The sequence below is a fragment of the Apostichopus japonicus genome, chromosome 17 (assembly GCF_037975245.1).
Source record: "Apostichopus japonicus isolate 1M-3 chromosome 17, ASM3797524v1, whole genome shotgun sequence".
Taxonomy (NCBI): Eukaryota; Metazoa; Echinodermata; class Holothuroidea; order Aspidochirotida; family Stichopodidae; genus Apostichopus; species Apostichopus japonicus.
This window is the reverse complement of record NC_092577.1, coordinates 15,334,664-15,359,898: the sequence shown is the minus strand read 5'-3', so window position 1 is coordinate 15,359,898 and position 25,235 is coordinate 15,334,664. Positions and strand designations below refer to the sequence as shown.

The window sequence follows — 25,235 nt, the reverse complement described above, 5'->3', positions numbered from 1 at the left end:
TTATTTTTCGCCACAGTAGTACAAAACGCATGCAGTTAATTCCAATTCTTAATATTTTTCATGATATTATTGGATGAGAAACACTCATTCAGCAGTAATGTCATCTAAAAAATTTATGTCAAATATTGCTTTGCTTTGGAAGCCATTGGGGGGAGAAATGCCCTCCCACTTGCAACATTCTCCTGCTTTAAATTTATTTAATGTAATGGTCACATGGTCAATCATAAGTGCATCATCATGTGAAATTGCTAAATACACAACCGCATTTCAGTCTATATACATTATCAATAATCCTTTTTTTATTAAGAATTCTGACAAATGGTTACCACACTTGCAATTATGAAGATTTTAAAGCAGATTGACCTCATATATGTTATATAATTGCATCAAAGTCAACAGGGCACTACTTATTATGGGCCACTCACCCATCAAGTATTTTATTGAGGAAACCAAACCCATCGATTATCATGAAGATGCCCAACAGTCCCCACCAACCACCCCCTCCCCCCTTTTACTGATCTAGCATCCCTTTTCGAACCTTCACTCGCGATTGCTCCAAGAACAAGGAGGATGTTTCATTCATTTTCAGTTGTCTGACCCCCCCCCCCCTTAAAAAAGAAAAAATGAAAGAAGATATGACATTATGGTACTGGGTATATTTGCCTGCACAGATGGGTTGTGGTTGGGTACCATTCTTGCGATTTATACGTTTTCTTGTTACTACTCATGCCAGCTATGGTGATGCAACTTACACTGAACATTTTCAGGTCAATACCATATTTGCACCCAATACTGACGAAACTATTCCATGTTCATTTCCGACCTTTTTCGGTACAACCATGGACCACCACATACATATTTTCCGGGGTAATTAAAGTATCATATCAGAAACGATGGAAAGAACATGATAGCAACCCGCCTGACAGAAACTTTTCCCTACGTAACAGTGCTTAGGTCAGTAACGTGTCAATCATTGAGGTAGCAAGTCCCTGTCAAATGTGACTTGATACTATGATACTTCATTGGAATCATCTAATTGTGGTGACGACGGTTTGGCTGCCAGTTAACCAACATCTTCCAATTTAATTGTTGTAATCAAAGTTTTGAGTCGACTTCTTCAACAGTAATATAATCCTTTCAGTTTTCATGTTGATTGCAGTCTTTGATATGACCTTCATGTGCCATATTGTTCATTAATCTTTTTCATCTACATAATCTTGTGGTGCTAATTTTATCCATGCAAATGTTTGTCAAAAGGCAGAAATAAATAATAAATAAAAACAGTTGAAGAAGTTTGACCAAAGGTAGGTGACCATATTTGAAAATCTACCATATTTGGGCTCAATGCAACATACCATTAAAAAATAGTGTTCTTAGGAATGGCAAGACTTGTTTCCCAGCAGCCACATGATTTTGCTGTAGGCAACAATATTCTCACTACCAATCAGAAGAAAAGATCAGAAATGGTGAACACATTGGCACACACATTGTAGAGAGAGCCCATATCTTCACAGAAAGAAATAGAATACCATATTAGACATGTATTGGTTATCACAAGAACTACACAAGTGCTTGATGCCAAAATCTCCTCCTATTGGGGCTGATGTATTACCATACTTTGCACGATTTTTTTCATGTACCAGACACTAGGTGATGTCCATTCTTTAAAGGTCATCTGATGTATTGCCAGATTTGTTCTTCAAGTCAATTTTCATATGCTCTGCTTTGCTGCAGAGTTATATTTTCTCAACACAAGTCATGAATAACTCACATAGAAAGAAGAAACAGAAAACAAGTATTGATGAAATTTTAATAGATTCTTATATGGAATACATATAAAAAGGTGATTGTCATATTGCATCATTATGATAGACAGCTTAACTATCTCAAGTGATACATGGTAACATTACATATGTTGTGTTCATGTAGGAAGTAGAATCCTCTCTAGTAAGGTTTGAATCTATTCCTTGAATTAGCCTACCGTGTAACTCATGTGATATCAACTTAGTAGATGTTAACTCCCATAAGTCCCAAATTGCACTTTCGAGTCATACTTAACCACAACATTCTAGTGAAGATGAGGCGCGACTCCAATTCAGCAAATGGCCACATATATATGCGACCCAAAAAATGTTGAGGAATTTTCACAACATTGTAGCAAAATAAAAAATGTGTAAAATATGTAAACCTATTAAATGTATGTAGAGCTTAATAATGTGTTATGACACACTAGTTATTTTTGACTGTCATTTTTTGTGGATCAGAGGGTATGACATGATACTACTGTACACTCTAATACTGTTCATATGAAATGAGCCCTTTAATACCATGGTAGTTTGGTTAAAGGGAGGATTTCGAATGAGCTGCTACAGTCAGTGTGACTTATTAGTAAATGTATGTATGTAAATGTGTTGAAGGAACAACACTTCCATGCAATGGTTAGACTGGAGAAGCTGATTTCTAGTATCTAGTACATTTTGATAAACTTAGCAAAGAGTAATCATAACCAATCACCACTTCAGTTCATTTTCATCAGCTGTAAATACTGTCACTTCAACTAGCTTTGTATATAGATGTGCTTATTACAAACAGTTGAAATAGTAGTTCCTGGTCTGCTGAATTACGATATAATTTACATTTGTACTTAAATGCTAACGACATGGGGCTTAAATACTTTACCCAAATAGCTAGGGTTCTTTCCTCCGTTGACATATAGTCACTGTGTTTGTCATCACTACCACTGTTTAACATAATCACTAAGTCCCTCACACGTCTTTAGTTGTTTCTTTCTTCCTACTGAATCTTCACTCATGGCTGATATCCAATTGCATTTGGTTACCATCATGCACAAATAATATGATGGGAATTTAAAAATTTGTTACACTGTAGAGATGTGCAGTCTGGCAAGAGTCTGGCATGTACCTGTTACGGAACTTGATCATCCCGAAAGGGCAATGAAAAGGCAAAGGCAAGATGAAAGCAATCACATTGACAGCTTTAACGATACAATATGAAAATTGGGCTATTTGGAAGATGGATGTCACCATAATTACATTGGCGCACATAGATAAAAGCTCCATAGATTATATTAGGAACATGTTGTTGAAAATTTCATGTAAAATATATGTTGCAGAGATGAATATGTTTTGTGAAGTTAACCAATTCATTTCATCTTGGCTGTCATGATGCTGGTGACCGGGAATAGCACATATATATCTCCAACAGAAGTCACTGCAAGAAGTCAGATCCTGGTAAATAGGTTGGAAGATCCTAAAGACAGCTGTGCAATAAGGAAAACAGATACATGAACACAATGTAAATGAAGGCAAGCTATTCATAAAAGCAGTATAGATAGATAGATAGATAGATAGATAGATAGATAGATAGATAGATAGATAGATAGATAGATAGATAGATAGATAGATAGATAGATAGATAGATAGATAGATAGATAGATAGATAGATAGATAGATAGATAGATAGATAGATAGATAGATAGATAGATAGATAGATAGATAGATAGATAGATAGATAGATAGATAGATAGATAGATAGATAGATAGATAGATAGATAGATAGATAGATAGATAGATAGATAGATAGATAGATAGATAGATAGATAGATAGATAGATAGATAGATAGATAGATAGATAGATAGATAGATAGATAGATAGATAGATAGATAGATAGATAGATAGATAGATAGATAGATAGATAGATAGATAGATAGATAGATAGATAGATAGATAGATAGATAGATAGATAGATAGATAGATAGATAGATAGATAGATAGATAGATAGATAGATAGATAGATAGATAGATAGATAGATAGATAGATAGATAGATAGATAGATAGATAGATAGATAGATAGATAGATAGATAGATAGATAGATAGATAGATAGATAGATTAAATTAAATTAAACAAATTAAAGAGTATCAAACCTAGAAATGTACTGCATTCAATGCATGACAACACAAAAGACAAGCTTGCTGTTTAAATGTGTAACACAATGAATCTCTTGTCATTGGTTGTTGGCACAGATGCAAGTGTCATAGGTTGAAAGAACCAGAAGCACCAGGGGAATGTCCCCAGCACCCTAACCTTTGTGAAAAATGTTAACAATGTCCCTCATGAAAATGAAAAGCCCTACTTTAAAATTTGTATTCCCAATTGAATATGTAAAGTAGACTGAGTTTTCTAATTATCTCAGTCTCAGCTGTTGTTTGAATTGATTGCTTCAAATAAGCTCTACTGGTATAACAGCTCAAAACAGTGGCAAAAGAAGCAGATATGGTTCCATGGATACCAGTCAGGGGTAGCATGCCAACCAAGTTAGAATGGGTTATTCCTAACATATAATCATAATTAAAAGATCAGAGAGGCATACAATTTGAAAGTCTATAATCTACACAACTGTTTCTCTGAGCTTTTCATGCACATACCACAATAAATTTTACTGCTATTCACAACAATTGCCTGTAGGTCTTCCAGCCCATATGATGATGGCCGATTGAATGAGACACCTGGTGGTAGGCCACAAACACTGACTTCCCCAGCCGCTATTTTCTTGTAGCTCATCCGACGTTTCCCAGTCAATGCACCTTTAAAATGTAATGCAAACTGAATTATAAAAATCTGACTGGGAGATATTTTAATGAAATTTTGAACAGTGCAAATAACTTAAGGCTAAGACAGGATTTGAAAGAGCGACTTTGGGATTGCGAGTTCTAAGCTCTATCAACTGAGGTAAATCAGCCCTTATTGACACTACTGATCCCTATTTCAACCCTGTTTCACCATTGATTTCTTTGTACTTTTAAAAATTTCATAGCAAATCTGATAGCAACCACTGATAATTAGTTTTGAGTTGTTATTACAATTACTGATTATTTCATAGAAGTAGTATGAAAGAAGCATCTGCAAAGCAGCCATATTTTACAGTTGGTACCATTTGATCTCTAGCTGTAATACTAGAACGGATCATTTTGTCACCATTATTTGGTTTTCATGTTTCGGATGTTTTTAAACTTGATCTATTACCCTCAAATCATATTTGACATCCATGATGAAGGTATGGATCGATTACCCATGAACGACTTTTGAAGTTCCACTTTTGAAGTTATAAATAATACTTATTTCTGAAGATAATTTGTTTAATTCAGATGACCATTGGACTGAATGGAAAAAAAAAATGTATCACTTCCTCACCAAATTTTAATTTCAATTTTCTGGGGATACCATATTGACCTAAAATGAACCCTCACACAAACAACAACTTACTAAGTGCAACCTGGTACATGACACAGACACACTGTTACTTCCCAGACTTTGATCTCTGTTCACTTAAAGGCATTGAAGACTATCCCCAAACCGTGTGTGGCCATCTGAATAAGTTAACTTTCTCTTGCTTGCCAGTGACGTTTTCTTCATGTCGCTACAAAATGCAGACAGTAATGAAACGTGATACCTTAATTGTTATCTTCATCTGGACCTTAGATGTCCATCGCTGTATCTTTGGATACTGCGGGATCGATGGTGGTGTTTAATACTTCTGTTACACCTCATTCTAAACTAGGTCAAATTACCGGCATTAGACGTTTCTTTTTCGCGAGTATTTACACCCTTTAACATGAATTGAAATATCTATTGAAATCCATAAGAATCATCTACTTGCCAAGGGCTAACATCAAACTAAGTTTAAATTTCAAATATCATTCACTTCTGAAGATATCTTTAAAAGTTTCTTGACTTCTGTTGACTTTAAAACACATTGACTGCCTTATAAAACATTAGGAATCTTGTACTTACTACATGAAATGCACATATCAAGTTTGAAGTTCTCCCCAATTTTTATTTTCTGGAGATATCACGGACACATGTGTTTCAGACTTTCACATATATGAGCAAACACACAAGAGGTGTCATCTACTCACAACAGGCAATGTACAAAGAAGGTTTAAACTTCAAGCAATATTTAATTTTAGAGCATCACGTTGGGTTTACACGCATATTGTGACATGAAGCAATATGCTCAAATGGATGGAGGGGCTTGAGCAGGTGACCCACCTCTGTAACAATTCAGGAAAAACACTCAGATGGGGATAACAGCCTCTCCCCTTAGACCACTCCCGCATATCAAACAGGAGAATCACAAATGTAGCCCCCCCCCCCACAATCTTATACTATATGCACAACACTGTTCATATACAGACACAAAAACACCATGGAATAGAGTCCTTCTGCAAAGAATAATATCAAATTGTATTTAAACTAGCTCTCACAATGTGGCAAACTTAATATATGTTTACATTTTACCCAGAAGCTTTGGAATATTTATCTACCATAGAACAGGGGTTCAACATCCTACAGGCCGATGTTTGGATATTTCCAGCCCACCATGGATGCATTGTACCTATAAAGGTAGAACCAGCAGGCCCACCATTAACAATATGTTTTTTTTATTTCACATTAATTCACTTTAAATGGTATAAACAAAATTACACCATGTTGCATTTAACACCATTGATCATGATAAACTTTTCTCAAAGGGAAAGAGGATCAAGGTACCTTTCCCCCTTTGGAACCTTTCCCATTTCAGGAAAGCATTGCAGACCATCATAGTCCAGTCAATCTATGATTTAACCTTAAACAAATTGCAACAGAATTTATTTCAACGCAAATTGATAGAATAAATTCGTCTGAGTAACATACTAAAAATCGACATAAATCGACATTTGCCAAATTCCGAAATTTTGGCTACAAAAGGAGACGGTTTTGTCGATTATACTTATGCTTCTTATCAGCTACGGTAAACAATTATATAGCCGTTGCCGTGGCTACATCCTACTGCTTACACTCGCGCACGCTCGGTCACGAAAACCTTTGACTTAAGGATGTAACGTTTTTGAGTCTTTGCTATCTGTGTGGAATGTTCAGGTAAGGAATAGATGTACATTTTTGTTATACGTAATAGCCATTGCGTTTCTCTAGTTTAAAATCAATTGAATATAGCACAAAAAGAAAGAAAATAATCGAAAGAATAGCTTCGCTTAACTGGTGTGAGGCTGGTATTACACACAAAATACATGTACTGATGTAGCCTATATCGCTGACATTGGAGGCCTAGTTACGTTTAGACTTGGACCTTATCTAAATTCGAACTCCACGCAAATAGAACATTTGCTGGTGTATATTTTAATTTACCACAAGGTTACAAAGAAAACTAACCCCCAACTACCATTTACAAATGCAGTCTGGCTAGTTTCGCACGTAATACGAACGTATAGGCTAGCGTAACGTTAGGCCTAATGTTATTTTAAGCGAATGAACGGTCGATAAAGAACGCAATATATTCCAATAAGTCTAACTGCATTCGTTAAAACAGCTGTAAAACCATAAGGTATATAAAACTTGCAAATAAAAAAAAGAGCGATTAAAATAGGCTTAATCAGGGTTGCACTCAAAGGCAAGCCGAGATTTCGAAAATTTTGTACGTACGGATGCCTTTACGTACCATTAGTAATTACGTACAAATTGCTGGAAAAATGAAGAAATCATGGATTTTCTTTATTGATCCACATTAAGTTTCATTTTTTCATACATTAATATTAACCAAACCATTATTCATTCGTATTCTTTAGATAACAACCGCATTTTCATCGATGATTATGATACAATCTTTGTAAACTTTGCAACATAATTGCATACTTTTGAAAATGTCACTTAAGATAAACAAACGTGACTGTGTCGTCGTATGCTTTTCACTATTTACTCTTTACGGGGTTTGGGGTGTAATTAGGTTGTATCCCTACCTTAATGCTCTATCAGTGACCTAGTGCACTAAGTAAAGTAAACCTGCACATATATCTTCATTGTACAATTTTTGTTTTTATTATTTTCTTTATTAGATGGACGTGTGCGTCATCTGTCAGATTTCTTTGGAAACTGACTGCGACCCTGACGTGACATTGCGAAAGAAGGGAGTTCAAGGTATTATTGAGGCAAGCCAAGAACGTGGTGATGAACTTACCATATCTGTTGGACAGAGGGTTCACCAAAAATGTCGTAAACGATATTGCAATAAACGATCCATTGCTAGCGATTTGAAACCAAATGTAAAATGCGGTTTAAAGCGTAAATTACGTTCACAAACTGAACAGTTTTTGTTTGGTGAACACTGCTTTTTTTGTGGACAAAATGCTGAAGTGAACGGTAAAAAAGGTCATCAGGCTTACCCCGTCAAAACCTTTGAATTTGAAAGGAAAATTGAGTCGGCATGTGACGACCGAGATGACGAATGGGCTAAACAGGTGAAAGCCAGAGTTTCACTTGTGAGCAGCTTCCAAAGTCTTTTAAAGGTAGTTCTAAGAGTAAACGAAGCCCTGGACGTCCCGAAGATGAACATCAAGCAGCCGCATTTATCAGAGTTGCGGAATATTTGAAAGAAAATGACGAAGTACAAGCTACTCTAAGCGATCTAGTCGAAAAAATGAGAGAGTTTTGTCCGAACCCTTATAGCACTGTATACATGAGGAAAAGGCTACAAGATCACTTTGGTGATACAATTTTGATAACTGAGGTTAACGGCAAACCAAACGTTGTATCATTCACAAACACAGTATGGTCAATTTTGCAAGAATTTTCAAAGAGACCACGGCATCAAGACGCATTTTCCGAGAAGTTGTTTATAGTAGAGGCTGCTGCAAAACTTATCAAAAGTGATATAAAGCAAATGGAAGCATCGCATTTGAGATATCCATCCTCATCAAGTGTGTCGTCAACTGAGCAAAATCTTCAGTTTATTCCTGACAGTTTGAAACTACTCTTAAACACTATTATGGTTGGAAAAGAGAATGATGTGAAAGTTTCTTCAATTGGACACGCCCTCATCCAAGCTGCACGACCCAGGGTTTTGATGGCTCCTCTACAAATTGCATTAGGAATACAAATGCATCACCACTTTGGATCTCGGTTCCTAATAGATACTTTGAATAAACTGGGATTCTGTTCTTCGTATTCTGAAGTTCAAAGGTATGAATCGAGCGCAGCGGCAAGCCAAGGAATCCATATGCCACCGATTGGTACAGACCATTTTGTGCAATACGTTGCGGACAATGTGGATCATAATGTTAGGACCCTTGATGGGCACGGTTCCTTTCATGGTATGGGTATCATTGCGGGAATCACTCCAGGCATCATAAACCAACGAGCTGTAGAACGGTTATCGGTAACTACCAAAGAACTCACTACCATGGGGACGATCAACATATCTTATTATACGCGAAAACAGAGTATATTGCCGGAACTGAGTTTCCAAGAAATCAGAGATCTTCACTGCGATGATCCAACGTGGAAGCTGGATTTGTTATGGAAGATAATGCGCCCCATCAAATCATCAGTTCCAGGATGGTCAGGTATGATGCAGATGATGCAACAGGGGGAACACCCAGGGGAATCGTCTGTCTTCTTTTTTCCAATGATAGACATGAATCCCAGTGATAACTCATGCATATATTCTACTTTGAAGTTTGTATGCAATGAAGCAAGACGACACAACACAAAGGCTATTCTTACTTTCGACCAACCCCTGTACTGGAAAGCTTTAATGATAGTACTTAACGAACCTGAAGGTAGCGATCTCAGGTCCACAATTTTGCGTCTTGGTGGGTTCCATCTCCAAATGAGTTTTCTTGGTTCTATTGGTCACTTGATGGCTGGCTCTGGTTTGCGTGAACTTTTACAGACAATTTATGCGTCAAACACTGTCAACCACATGCTGACCGGTAAAGCTGTAGCAAGAGCGTTGCGAGGGCACTGTTTGGTCGATAGTGCACTAAACTATATGGTTATTTCAAAGGTCTTTACAACAAATATTGAGACGAAAGAAGTAAACATCCAGGTTTCAGAGGATAAATACAGTATCAAATATGGTACAACAACAGGCCAATGACAATGCGAGTACGTTAATGAATGATGAGCAAGAAACAAATCAAATGGATGAAGATCTAGTTCATGAATCAGAAGAACCTTCTGTATGCAGGACCGATGAAGAACTTCTTTTAACGGCAAAGAACCTCCATGACAGACTGATGGACAAGGCAATCTCACCTCAAGAGGTCTGCGAAAGCGATGTGCTCGACAGTATAAATAAAGAGCTTGAAAGGAAGAAACTTTCTTTATCTAATCTTCGCACAGGAACACTTTGGATGCAGTACATGCATATGGTTGATTTGCTTCGCTTGTTTATTAAAGCTGAACGGACTGGGAACTGGAATCTTCATCTAAGTACAATAAAAGAAATGTTACCATTCTTTGCTGCTGCAGGACACAACTTGTACTTGAAATCAGCATACATATATCTGCAAATGATGATACAATTAGAAGTGGATCATCCCGAAGTTCATGCCGCTTTTCAAAATGGTCATCATGTGATCCGTAGGAGTAATCGGTTTTGGGCTGGACTCTCATCCGATCTTGTGATTGAGCAGGTACTGATGAGATCTCTGAAAACAACAGGTGGTTTGACAAGAGGACGTGGCATGACAGACGCCGAAAGGGCAAGATGGATACTTTCAATGCCAGCATGTGCAGATATGAACAACGCTATGCAAGAGGTATGTGGAATTGACTACCACACAAGCAGTCAGCATAAAGAATCCTCCGAGGCGCGAAAGGAAAGGGATCACAAAGATCTGTTCACTGTAATTTCGTTTCTGCAAAATAGGGATCCGTTTGCAGAAGATCCATCTCTACGAAACATTGAAACAGGTGTAATAGCTGACGGAAATGTAAACGTAGACAAGGCCAAAGATGTCGGGTCGACTATTGTGCAAGAAATGGCTGGAAAAGGAGTGACAGGATTTTCTTTCAAGCGATCACAGCAGGCCACCACAATGAATGCCAAAACAGCTGTCAAAGTGGATGGAGATTCAATTGAAGTTGATCCACAACTCCTTTTCCAGCGATTATTATTGGCGTCAAATGGTATGTACGATGACAAGGCAGAACTTTTCCGTTACGAATTATGCAGTCACCCATCATCACTGTTTGATACATCTGGTCTTATGAGAGCATCGAATAAGTCTTCCCACGCTGATGCAATATGGGGGCTAGGTGAATGTAACGCACAAGAACTGCCATCAGTTGGACTGCAGTTTGTATTAGACGGTGGTTCCCTCCTACAGCGTCTGCCGTGGCGCCAAGGCGAAAGCTTCAACACTATTTGTAAGATGTACTTGGACTATGTCAACAAAAAGTATGGTAACGCCATTGTTGTCTTTGATGGTTATTCAAATGGCTCATCTACAAAAGACTCTGCTCATATCAAGAGGTCAAAAGGAGTTGTCGGATCAACAGTATTGTTCACTGAAAGCATGCCTTGTAGATCCCGTAAAGACATATTCCTCGCCAATTCATGCAACAAACAAAGATTTCTTAACATGTTGGGTCAAAAAATGCAAGAAAGAAGTCTTAGTGTGTTCCATGCCGACGACGATGCCGATTTACTGATTGTACTAAAAGCTGTCGAATGCTCTACAAACAAAGCAACAGTTGTTATTGGTGAAGACACAGACATAGTCGTGCTACTTTGTTTCCATGCCAACAGTACCTCACACAATGTATACTTCATGAGTGAAAAATTAAACATGCAAAGGATCTGGGACATACAGAAGACAAAGAAAGTATTGGGAGAAGACATGTGCAGGCATTTACCATTTGTGCACGCTATAAGTGGCTGTGACACCGTTCGGAATAGGAAAAGGTGCAGTTTTAAGGAAAATGGCAAATGACGATCATTTTAAGAATCAAGGTGAAGTATTTTCTAGACAGGCCTCAAAAGAAGAAGTAATTAAAGCCGGTGAAGAAGCCTTAGTCTTTCTGTATGGAGGTAGTCGAGGAGAAAGACTTGATGATTTGCGAGCTCGAAATTTTTTTAACAAAGTAGCGTCGAGTAAAACATCTGTTAAAGTACAGACCCTGCCACCGACATCAGCAGCAGCAAGATACCATAGCTTAAGAGTGTTTCTGCAAGTTCAACAGTGGATTGGAACAGACAGTGATTTACTGCCCCACGAATGGGGATGGTATACGAGTAATAACAATCTGATGCCCACCAAGTCACCTTTACCGCCAGCTCCTGAAATGCTACTGCAGGTCATCAGATGTAAATGCAGAACCAACTGTGATTCGAAACGATGCTCCTGTAGGAAGCATGGGTTGAAGTGTTCTGTAGGATGCAGTGAATGTCGTGGAATCAGCTGCTCCAATGTTGCAGACTACGACAACGATAGTGAGGAAGACTGACCGTAGTGACCTATTATTCAAGGTATAATTGACTTCATCAGTGTTTCAGTAAAATATTTGGTTTGTAAAGCTACTCCATATGAGCCGTTTGAGGAAAAATCACGAAAGTTATCTAAAAGATTCAGCACGCCAATTTGATCGTTTCTTCAATCAAATCAATATCCCTCAATATTTGATAATTCGTTTTTAATAAAGAGGGGAGTCTGGGCATGCCCGATTAAAGTGAGAGTGAGCACATTGAAAAAAATGTATAAATTGTTACAACGACCCACAAAAATAAAAAAATAAATGTTTCTCTCTACCACCGTTCTATAGATACCCCACCCCACCCCCCCCCAAAAAAAAGCAAGTCACAAAACGAATCGCCGCTCGGTTAGAAAGTACTAATTGGCTACATGAAGCGATGTGGGCACTGCAAGTTTAGCTCGATTGCAAATGGATAGTACTCGCTGCTTATTTACAAAAAATGGCAATGTGTAAAGAAGTTAAATTTCAGTTTTAGTTTTGTAAATCAAGAGATGCCCATACAATGTGATGTCAAAGGAGAGTCACATGTTTTCATTTTATTTGCCAGGAAATATACGTTTTATCTCAATACTCTTATGCCCACGCTAAAGTTATGTAAACATTGTTCACCTAAAATCATAAATTTATTAAATAAGGAAGAAGTTAGAAAACATAAACTTGCACGTACATAGTCCTCTCTTAACTTATGATCACATGGCGATGAGGAAAGCGCCCTCATTGACGGATTAATTTCTATCTAATTTACAACCATTGTTTACTATTTAAAGGTTCCGCCGTATGATTTGATTATGCTTTTATTGTAATTAATGTCTTTAATGGCAATATATATTGAAAATTGATTGAAAAAATAAGCCCGCCGCCATTTTGTTTTAAGACGCCATTTTGGTTGGGTTAGACAACCAGGATCAATGTCGATTTTGGATATGATGTTTATTAGACACTTATAAGTCTAAAACTGCTAAAAAAACATTCTGTTGCAATTTGTTTAAGGTTGAGCCATTTTTTGTCATAGATTGACTGGACAATCAGGGTTGTCGCAGGAGGAGTTCTAGAAGTAAATGTGGATTTTGTACAAAAACAAGGAAGGTCGATTGTAGCTCTTACATCCCATGAACTCTAAAGTGGCAATATACATATAATATCTCACCACAAGGTCTTAATTGTTCTGCTTTTGAATCTACAGTAAAAAACTTGTTGTAATTAACATACTTACAAAACTTCTCATTGAATATTTCTTGGACTTTGCAGCGCAGATCATCCCAAGAATCCTTTGACTTACAAGCAAACTGTTCTATAACATTGAATGAAATATTTAGTATAAGGCAAACAATAATCCATTTCAAACATACAACTTCCAGTTATGCAACATACATTTTTCAATCTTGTTTTTCTATATGTACTGCCACATTTTCTTGAAAATATTCATATCTAGTATCACACTGAACATGATTTTATCCAGTTGGACAATGATTTCCTCTTAATATTGGGTTAATACTGAAGATCATTTAAGGTACATAGGTGCAGTAGTTGTGAACAACATTCTACATTAAGTACTGTTCACTTTCATTCCAAAGCAGTTATTATTAGTTAAATCACATGGTTTCCAAGAGGTGAACAATTATCATTTCTTTTCTAATCATAGTTTCCATGGGAACACAATCTTCCTCAGCTGAGGTTGATCTCCCACTATACGATAAACTTTCATTTCTCCTATGAGTTTGTTACGTATGTCATGAAGCTGTGCAGTAATGATAAATGCAGCCATAACAAATGGTTAAGTGGCTTTTTTGGCAATGTACAGAAACAAATATTAAACATAGTGAAATATGTGAAAATACCTTTGCCAGATACAGCAAGGCCAAATCGTTGCAGGAACAGATCTTCTCTCTGCATGAAGTTTTTCGCCATATCTGTTCCTGCTGTAATCAGTTCCCCATCTGAATTGACTACTGCAACAAAATCCTCACAGTTTTGCTCCTCAAGTTTCTCACACTGTGAAGGAGTAAAAAAGTAACCATTGATAATTGTGCTATTGATGTCCCATTTGGCGAGTGAAAATGCACATCATAATTGTTCAAAACCAAAAAAAATAATCTCTTTCATTATGTCTTCAAACCCATCTTGCCAATGATTTCCTTCTTTTAACAAATTTTGGCTAACTGACAATTTTTATAAGAACATTTAAATTAACAATGAAGGAATGAGAGCCATCAGCTCGGTTTACAAAGTGCAAGAGATATAGAGGTTGGCCTTCAGCGCTATCAACAGGAAACATCAACAAAGCATTGAATGTAAACAGGCATAAAGGCAGTGTTAACTTCTCTTACTTATTTAATGTTTAATTGGATATATATTTGAAGATGAGACTTTTAATCAAAAGGATTGTTAATATTATCAAAACATTTACAATAACTGTTTGCTTGATTAAACTCTGAGGATGAAAATATTCTTCCACATGTAGACCAACAAGTCGTGTGTAAAACCCAATAGAAACCTCATTTTTAAGAGACAGTCCAATAAGAAAGTATCCAAAGCCTTCAGACAATAATTCATCTTAGCAAACAGTTAATTCTTTGAAAAGATAACAATACAGCACATTGCTGCAAAACTGCCATTTGATGATTTTGTATTTCTTACCAAAACTTGCATCTCCTTCACAACTTTGTTTTGCCACGGTTTCATCTGATGTTGGCTGAACTTTTTGTCGTTGGCATTCTTCTTACTTGCAGCAAGATTGTAATTGTTAAAGCTGGTTTTATTTGCTTTAATCTTTCTCCATGCTTCCCTGCACTTTTCAGCAGATCCTTTCTGCTCTGTTGAGATTTATTAGCTGCATGTGCAAAGACAATATACAAAGGAAGTGACATGATTATTGGATATTACTTTTCCTTCAAATTTATGCTTGGAGCATTTACACACAATACCTCCCGATTTCATTAATAGCCTATGAAAGTACCTGATTGTGTTTCTTCATCTTCATATTAGAACCGACAGAGTTGCAACAGGGCAAAGATAAATATTACACTACATGATAGCAGTGTTTGTATAAATACAATAGCCTCAGTAAGAGAACCAGGCGTGTAGCCACAGGGGTGTTTTGGGTGTTCAAACACACTCCATGGCCCAAGTGCCACCCAAAAAATATGCAGAAAACACTAGTGACTTGGAGAGATACGCTAGTGATAATTATCGCTCCCTCCTCTGGGCCTCACTCGAGTCTCTTCCAATCCTCCTGATTCCCCAAATTATCCTTCTTACAGTTCAAACTTTTGAGTTGATGTTGAACCTAGTTGCTTGTAAATTATAAATATTGAGAAAGGTATCTCTTTAGGTTGGCATTTTCCTTGCATCAATAATTTAGTCTATATAGGATTACATTTTTCTGATGTGAATAGAATTATTATCAATATTCTTTTGCATGATTTGAGCTCAAACATGGCACCATTTTGCATCTAGAGGCCTTAAAATAGACACAGAGAAACTAGAAGGGGTGGAGGAATCTGCCTATTTATATGTAATGATGTTAGTTATAAATGTAGATCTGATCTATCAATATTTAATGAATCTATTGAGTCATTGTTTATTGAAATTACAAAGCCTTGTAAACGTGAGAATTCCATCATCGGTGTAGTGTATAGACCACCAAATGGCTCATTGGTTGATTTACACACACACATGGAAAACATTTTGGTCACTATAACCAAACACCAGAGTACTACGTATATTGTGGGGGATTATAACATTAACTTGTCCAATTTTAGTAAGTCTAGAGATTTGTTAAACATTATGCACTCGTACGGTTTTAACCCTACGATAACAAAACCTACTCGTTTTAGTAGTAATGCAGCTACTGTTATTGATAACATTATAACGAATGCTAATACCCCTCTTACTACAGGCATACTCATTACTGATTTAAGTGATCATATGCCTATATTCCTAAAGGTCCTTGACAGGACAAACAAGACAAAAGAACCCTTTCATATACGAAATTTTAACAGACACAACATGTCAGAATTTATCGACGACAATTTAACGATATTGTTAGGCTGAATGTAGCCACATTCTTTTACAAGGCTTGGAATGGCTTACTTCCTGCAGCCTTTCATGACTTATTTACTATTAACAGCGCCATACATAGTCACCGCACTAGAAGTGCCGGTCAAGCACACCACAACTTATGTAATACAACATTTGGTACGTTAAGTTTAAAGAATCGTGCTATGAGGACATGGAATGATCTAACTGCTACTAGAAAATCTAAACCATCTAAAGAAACATTTAGAAAAGCACTAAAAAAAGAAGTAATTTCTCAGTATTGATACATCGTTTATATTGTATGTTATTAATTATTCTTTATTAAGACACTAGTTATATTTTCATTTATGTATATATGCTTTTTTGTTTGGTTTTTGTTCTTTCTTTCTTTCTTTCTTTCTTTCTTTCTTTCTTTCTTTCTTTCTTTCTTTCTTTCTTTCTTTCTTTCTTTCTTTCTTTCTTTCTTTCTTTCTTTCTTTCTTTCTTTCTTTCTTTCTTTCTTTCTTTCTTTCTTTCTTTCTTTCTTTCTTTCTTTCTTTCTTTCTTTCTTTCTTTCTTTCTTTCTTTCTTTCTTTCGAGTCCTTTCTTTCTTTCTTTCTTTCTTTCTTTCTTTCGAGTCCTTTCTTTCTTTCTTTCTTTCTTTCTTTCTTTCGAGTCCTTTCTTTCTTTCTTTCTTTCTTTCTTTCTTTCTTTCTTTCTTTCTTTCTTTCGAGTCCTTTCTTTCTTTCTTTCTTTCTTTCTTTCTTTCGAGTCCTTTCTTTCTTTCTTTCTTTCTTTCTTTCTTTCGAGTCCTTTCTTTCTTTCTTTCTTTCTTTCTTTCTTTCTTTCTTTCTTTCGAGTCCTTTCTTTCTTTCTTTCGAGTCCTTTCTTTCTTTCTTTCTTTCTTTCTTTCTTTCGAGTCCTTTGCCTTGTTAAGCCTGAATTGGCTTTTTAGAGGACTTCCCTCCACATGTATATATCCAGTGGAAAATCAAATAAATCAAATCAAATCAAATCAAAAATACCATTTTTATGCCAAAGGGGGAGGGGACACCCCCTCCCACTTAGACCCCTCCCCCATGTCAGTCTCCAGCACAACAACCCCCAGGAACAAATCCTGGATATGCGCATGAAGAGAACAATACAATAATGGCTTCGGTTTTAAGAATCGTTATCGGCCTTGGTCGGACAATATGCATAGTTTGTTGTCTTAGTTATCTTAGGGAAAGATTAGTAAGCCTTATGCTGCCAAAACACAAAGAAATAATAATGAAAACAATTTTTTTCTCAGTGGCCACCTGATAGAGGAGCAAAAACATCACATTTTAAGATGAGTAATCTTCAGTTTGGGTAGTACACTAGTTCATTTCAATGGGTACAGAATGGTTCAGTAAGCCGACATCTGACTGGTTACCTCCCACATAGCTGTGAAAATTTCTGCAAAGTAATAGATCACTGCAATGGCCTACCTTCATAGATCGTCAAATCAGCCTCAAAGTTGTTCCCTATCAAGTATATCAAGATTACTAAAATATGCTCCAAATGACTAGTGCAATTTTACAGAATATACTCTTCAAATGTCATAAGCAACTCTCTAAACTTGGTATAAAAATATGAACAAAATAAATACAAATTTTCTGGTAAAACCGTGACCCTATTACACATGTTTGCTCACACTCTCGACACTTTCCAAACTGAGTAAAATGGTTGATTCCAATCTAAAATTAATAAGGTCAGTCAGTAGAAATGATCGGCAAAGAAAGCAAACAATTAGATGTTTGAGAAAACTAGATAAACACATTCATGTAATATTTACAACCTCCATATATTTCATAGAATGCACCTCAAATCAATGGTACGTCCCTCATGAACCAGTCTATTCCCCATGAAAACATGATCAAAAGCCCATACGGTACGTACTGTACATGCACATTTTGATATCACTGCCCCTATCTAATGCCATCGGTTATTAAAGTAAAACCTAGATGTCCCATATGTTTTATGCCACTTGGCATGATTGTCAAAAGACTAACATAAATGTTTTAATGATCCTGTACAAAACACTAACTCTGTGAACTACGTTTACTTGTGTTTCTGTAGTATGTATGAAATACATAACTGCCAATGTGGTTAGGCTATTTGCTGTACACCTCAAAGTAACTATGGTAGGATATCATTTTATCTGTATTTTGGAAAGTTCTAGGATTTTTTTTTAAAACACCAGAAGTAGTCTAGTATTTGTGTACAATATATTTTTTAAGTGAGCATAAAATGCCATTTTTGAGACAACAATTCGGGAAATGTTTGAACAACAATTTGGGAAGTGTTTGCTTTATCTTTTGTGATATTACCTAGGTTTTCATACATCTAAATTCAGTTCCTTGAATTACGTCAAGCTTGAGTTTTAACTTGCGTACATTGGCATCACCATTTCCTGTGTCTATTGTTTGGCAATCTCAAAGAATGTCCACTATGAGAACCTGCTTTGTGGATTAAAAGACAACTCTTGTTCTCTTGTGAAAACCTGTGCATCCCGGCCAGGGTCCCCATCCAGTTGGAATCTGTTTATGCAGATGGATTTTCGTGCATAGGTTACCTGGGGTCTCAAGTTAGCAAAACACTGATATGGAATTACTGACTATTTTATTTTCTTCTTTCATTTCTTCTGAGCACAAGCTAATGTCACAATATTTCATAAGTTTCTAGTTGAAATAACCATTTAAAAATGAAGGTAATTTTCCTTACCTTCCTTTGCCATATATTCAGACAAAAATGTGCAGTATGCACTTTTCCTTTGTGCATGAACACTTGGAGCTTTGGTTGTCCCAAACCTTCTTCTTGTTTCCATCCTATTTCGTGACTTGATCCAACACTGTTGATGAAAATCAGGTGGAAAAAAGGTGCAGACAAGACTTAACTATATGACAACTACTGTATGATTGAACATAAAGAGAAAAAAAATGAAACTCTAATACATTTCAATACTACAGGCAAGGTAAATTGGATTACCCGGAATGAATTAGTGATTGAGCCAGTATAATGCTCATCCCATTTTGTTTGGTATGATCGATCCTCTTACTTTTGTTTTTTTATTGAGACAGTTAGTTTGAATTTGTAATCAAATTGGCAGTATACATTTTAATTTGGTTCATGAAAGATTCAAACCAAGCCACAAATAAAGATTGATACACAAAAGTAGCTTTAATCAGGAATAAAACTTTATGTATTACAACCACATGAAGCTACTTTGCATATTGCTTATTCTATACATGTATAATGACATTTGGTTCTCCTACATAGCCACTTCCTCCAACCAAAGTTTCTCTTTAGCTGGCTTCAAAGAAAGTTGATTGAGAACTCTTGATCATAGGAACATACTCAATCATACTACCACTGGAAATTCACTTTGTACAATAAACTTGATAAAACATAATCTACTGTACCTTTTGCACTTTGGACGCACATCTCACCTAGAAGAAATATTTGCTTGCAATATTAATTGTAACTATAATTCCTGAGCTTGTGCTTTCATTTATGCATGAATATTACGTGAGCTTACCTCGACACAATCTTTCAACTAAAACCGTAGTTGTGATCATATCTTCGAGAGTGGCAGAAGACATATCTTTCGTTACCTTTACTTTCTTTGCCGACATGCCAGTTTTTTTAAACTATTTCTGCAACTCTTTCATTATTTCTTGATGAACCATAACTAGTCATTCCATTCTGCCAATACTCCTCCAGTATCAGTTTATGGTCAACAACCTATCAAAAAAGAAGAAGTAAGAAATGTATTCTGAGTGTATAGTGCACAAATACTTTTTTCAAAATCAAATAATTAAGACGATGTTCAACTTGGAATCCACCAGAAACTTTCGTTCTGGCAAAAAGAAATATCATACATGAAAAGTTACATGAAATACTGCTGATGAAAGACATATAATTTATTCTAAGTAAATGTGCCGATTACCATCTTGATTTACTGTTCCAAGTTGCCAACAAGTTCTTAAAATAACTTGAAATGGATTTTCCAGGAAAAATTCTTTTCACCATTGGAGTTGACTTGAAGACCCATGACAGGAATTGCATCATTACTTCACAAATGTAGCAAAGCTTAACCTACAGTATATATAGCTAGGTCCTATGACCATGCTACAAGGTGGCCTAGTTTAATAGTAGTAGGCCTAACTCAATCATGGTTTAAGACTGGGTTTTAGGTGAACTTATGTCAGGTTTGCTTGGGCGCCCTTCCCAAGATTATTCTGCGGAGGGTTAAGTCCGAAATATAGCGATTATACAGGAAACAGTTCAGGAGACAAGTGGGATACTTTTTAGAATTTCTTGTGATAAACTTTATTGAAATGTTCAGATTCCAAATTGAGAGCAATCGATGGGATAAAACGGTGATACAATAAAAAGAATTGAGGATTTCAACAATAATACGTCCTTACAGGACAGGGACCAACTAAGAACACCTGAATTAAAAAACATGCTTCTTTGAAGTCACGCAAACTGGAATAAACCAGCATTTAACGTCCCCATCTGACGGACAAGATTGTATGCCTCAGCATCTGACCACTTTCTCATATACTGAGGTACTGTAGGCAAAGGCACCCCATTTGAAATCACTGTAGTGCAACCATGACGAACAAAGTTGTTTTGAAACAAAGTGAAGAACAGAAACAAACCCCTAAATTGTCCCAAAGTTCACAAACCAGAAATACTAAATCCATGGAAGACTCTGCACATACTGTAACCATTACACTGCAGCGACTTTTGATTAATTCAAGAGAATCTGGCTCCTGGCTGAATTTTGATCCTGGAACCGAAGGATTGTGAGGCGGACACTCTACGCATTGAATAAGCCAATCAATCACGCACAGCTAAATGCAAATGTATGCAAATATTAATACGACTAGTTGTAACAATTGTTTATCAACTATTCTTACGACAAAGGCGAATTCAAGCCCAGTAAAGTAAATAAAGCAACTGCGCATATAGTAAGGGTAGCCCTAACCCTACACATAACCCTAAACCTCAATTCTAACCCTAACTCTAAGTTTAACCGGAAATTATTGTTACTCCTAGTAAAAATAGTACTCCTGGTCATAAAAATAGCAACTGCGCATGCGTAGTCGGTAATTATTCTTACGACTAGTCATAAGAATAGCCACTTTGAATATAGTATCATGCACATAACGTACACAGAAAGACACACAACGCATAGATTCTATCAACAACTACGGATTCCCAAGCCATGGTCAACATAGAACAGTTAATTATTATGTCTAAGTTAGGTCTATAGCCCTAGTACTATGCTGGCCCAATCTTTTACTAGTACTCATTATGACTAGCTGGCAGGTTAGTAACAATTAATACCATGGTCTTAACATTGTTAGGCTTAGGCTAGGCCCTATAAGCCCCTTATTGTTAAGTTCACAACGTGTGGTCAATAGGCTATCACTAATTATAGCCTTGTAGTACTGAACTAAGGCTGAAGGCTTTACGTTCAGCCGAAACCAAACGTTACTTCTAATAAATATGACCATATACATTACGTTATCGTTTTGGTTAAGTACTTCTCCATCAGCCATCTCGATTGATCACATGGACAGATCTAGCACTAATTGAACTTGACAAGTGTTCTTTCCGCGAATCACTGTGTGCAGTCACGCAGACAAGTACATACCGCATATTATGTTGGCGGCATAGAACTTAAGTTACGAAGAAGACGACATCCAGAGTCGGGTGGCGCATTCATACGGCGAAAGGAATGGAGGGTATTACCAAAATATTTGCTATAAAATAACTGGAAGCCGAAATGGAAGTTGTATATACGTAGCCAGAGCCGAACTGAGATACGGGTCTGTACCACGGAAGTAAAAAATACACTACTCTGCTTACAAAAGCGCCTCCACTTTCCCCCCTTTTCTCACTTTACCGTTTCTCGCTAAATTTCATTCTATGGGGAACAGTCCTTGTTTTGACTAACCTTCATTGAACAGTCGTTTTACATTCAAGCAAATATAAAAGAATGAGTCGGTCAGCAGATTAATGGCATGAAGTCTTAAAACTTTATCAATAATAATTATGATGAAAGCTCTAAAAATACCATGACTATTGCATTGGGGGGGGGGGGGGTTAGATAATTCATAAAGCTTCAAATTTAATTTCGGTTAAATGAGTTTTGATTTCCGGTTTTTCAAATCTGGTAAACTAATATTTTATGAGGGATCAACTTTTATGATATCTCATACTTGGATGTACTGCGTGGGATGCTCTAACCTTAATGGAAAAAATAAAATTTTAGGAAAATTAGTTTTAATCCAGTTTTTAAATTTTGCGACACTATGTGCAACACTTTTTCTTAATTTGCATACCCTATGTGAAATGGTCTAATGAAGTTTCATATACCTTTTTCAGTTTCCGATTAATACATGCTGTTACTATATCAGTGACAGGTCTAGAGTTTCATAGGCTACCTGTTCAACATTTATAGGCTACGGCTACAATCCAGATTACCGTACGCAGCGTGTTTTTATATCATTCAGTAAAATTAAACAACTTGGTTGCGATTGGAGTGGTTTATGTAGATTATTAGAGTCTTCCCGAATGCAATTAACAATTGACAACAATATTTACATGTGGAACATTTAAGGAACAATAGAAAATTAAATGATAATTTGATGAATTCAATTTTCATTTGTTAGGTAGGTAACAGAAAGAAGGAAATATGCCGCCAGAGATTGATAATGCAGTTCAACCGTACATCACAACTGATCTGCAAATACTTTAAGGGTGTGCATTATGCGTGACTTGATGTGCATGTGACGGTCACAGTGTGACTTGTGACAGGTCCAAAAATGATGTCATTCTCTTACTTAACACAATTTATTTCCCATCTTATCTGAACACAACTTATTCATGAAACAGTTCATATCCTTGTAGCATTAATAAAATTGCCGTTCTCAAATGATGGCGTGGATAATGAATGAACTTATGAAGACAAATTACATTTAGATATTCCGTTGATGCACAAACCATTATATTATAATAACATACGTAATAACTCTCGTTAGCCCAATCCATGTTTTGAATATTTATGTGAATACTTTAATTCTAGTACTAGACCAATATTCCAAAATGTGTTATTTCAACCCAACGGCTGCATTCTGAGCCAGTCACAAAGAATTTTGCCCATATTCTGTAATATTCTGGCATATCTTCAATATAAGATCACTGTAGCAATCATCCCAGCAAAGTATTGGGAAGTAAAATGCAATAACTATATATAGCGGAATATAATCATGATGTGTTTTCACTTTGTGTTCCTTTGTATAAGTGGGTCTCAACCGGGATAGCTTCATTCTTTATATGGGACAAACTGTTCAATCAGTTTGACCAAACATATCCACCCCAAATAATTCCGCTTCTCGTAACACTGCCAACTCGAGCAATTCCAAAATACAATGCTACGGTATTCTTGCTTAATCTCATTTTTGGAAAGGCACAGGCTATTTAACTATGGGTTTAACTCATTGTGTTCTCCTACAATTTTGAGAGCTGCACATTGAGTGGCTGAAATTCCAACTGGATGGGTTTTGGAGCCAGAAAATTCCGAATGCTGTCTTTTTTTTTTGGGGGGGGGGGGGGGCGGGGCTGTTAATAACTCACATGGAAATTTTAAATTGTTTACTTCATTCCAACTGAGCATTTCGAATGAAGTGAACAATTAAACATTTTGCAGAAAATATGTCAACTAACGGGTGAAAGTTTTACATATGTTGATGGCACTTTTAAGCTACCGTAGATTAGCATTGAGCGTTTTATCGTATTTCATAGAGACATAAGCCTATATATCTTGAACTTACTTGGAGCGAGCGAACAGGGTCATCCCACCCAATAGCAAAATTAGTGCATAAATAAACCGAATTGAAGCTGGCGAACGTTGTACAGTAGTTCTATTAGGCTTTTTTTTTTAGAGTATTACAAATCATACGAAGTTTTGTACGGTGAAGTATAAGGATCGCGAGATGCAATTTCTCAAAGAGGCAAGGAAAACGTGGTAAATATGACTATTTGGTCAATTTTTACCAAATTTTGTAGGTCATTTACAATCACAAGAATATTTGAATAGGCTTAGGTAAATTAGAGTGCTACAGTCGGAAATTCCGATTGTCGCACTCAAATGTTCCAGCTATCGTCAGTTTTACCAAGTTTGGGGGGGGGGGGGTGACAACCCCCACACCCTCTAGCGACGTCCCTGCTTTCAGTAAGGGTGTGGGTGGATGGCGACAGGTGGTGGATATCTAGTCAAAGGATGAATAGACCAATCAAATGTCAAATGTAGTATGTTATGACAATACAAGCGGGGGGGGGGGGGGGGTGGGGCATATCATCACCAAATTATGAAGGTACCTAGAAAGAACACCCTTGTAGAAAGTCTTTCTACTATTCATTCCCACTCATTTATCATGCCACTTGATCTGCATCAAGTACAATTCGTTTTCCTAAATTATCTAGTATAGGTTTTCAATGGACTCTTACATGTGGAAATTAGAAAAAGGTAGACAAAGAGACTTTAAAAAAATACACACACACACACAATGAATATTACCAATCACAATTATACTTGGGGTCACCTGCATCCATAGTATGAACTTTCAAGACCTATCAAATATTTTAGTCACTTGAATGTGAGCTATACAAAACACACCCACTCCACATAAGGCATGAAATATGGCTCATAAACCTACCATACCACTGTAGTGTTGCCCTAATGTAGAACTTGTCCTTAAATTTTATAAAAGGTTTGTTACAAATACAAGTTATTACTGCTAGAGGCACTGCTTAAAATATGATAGAAGTCATGTTTATAATGC

At 36.5% G+C, this 25,235-nt stretch overlaps 1 protein-coding gene across 1 annotated transcript; it reads right to left on the bottom strand.

Moving 5' to 3' along the window:
* Positions 1–4,404: 4,404 nt before the first annotated feature.
* On the bottom strand, positions 4,405–21,528 carry LOC139984467 (general transcription factor II-I repeat domain-containing protein 1-like). Its single transcript, XM_071998385.1, has 6 exons — positions 19,913–21,528; positions 19,099–19,225; positions 14,974–15,166; positions 14,175–14,328; positions 13,550–13,627; positions 4,405–4,607 (listed from the first exon to the last, which is right to left on the bottom strand). The coding sequence occupies exons 3-6, from the start codon at positions 15,016–15,018 to the stop codon at positions 4,405–4,407; spliced, it is 480 nt and encodes a 159-aa protein (XP_071854486.1). The 5' UTR covers positions 15,019–15,166; positions 19,099–19,225; positions 19,913–21,528.
* Between the last annotated feature and the right edge of the window lie 3,707 nt (positions 21,529–25,235).

Excerpts from the sequence above, each read along its gene's own strand:
- LOC139984467 (XM_071998385.1), bottom strand. The coding sequence starts at position 15,018 with ATGAAACCGTGGCAAAACAAAGTTGTGAAGGAGATGCAAGTTTTG. Across the intron at positions 13,628-14,174 it reads CCTTGCTGTATCTGGCAAAG|AACAGTTTGCTTGTAAGTCA; the intron begins GTATTTTCACAT and ends TCAATGTTATAG. Across the intron at positions 4,608-13,549 it reads AATATTCAATGAGAAGTTTT|GTGCATTGACTGGGAAACGT; the intron begins GTAAGTATGTTA and ends TACATTTTAAAG.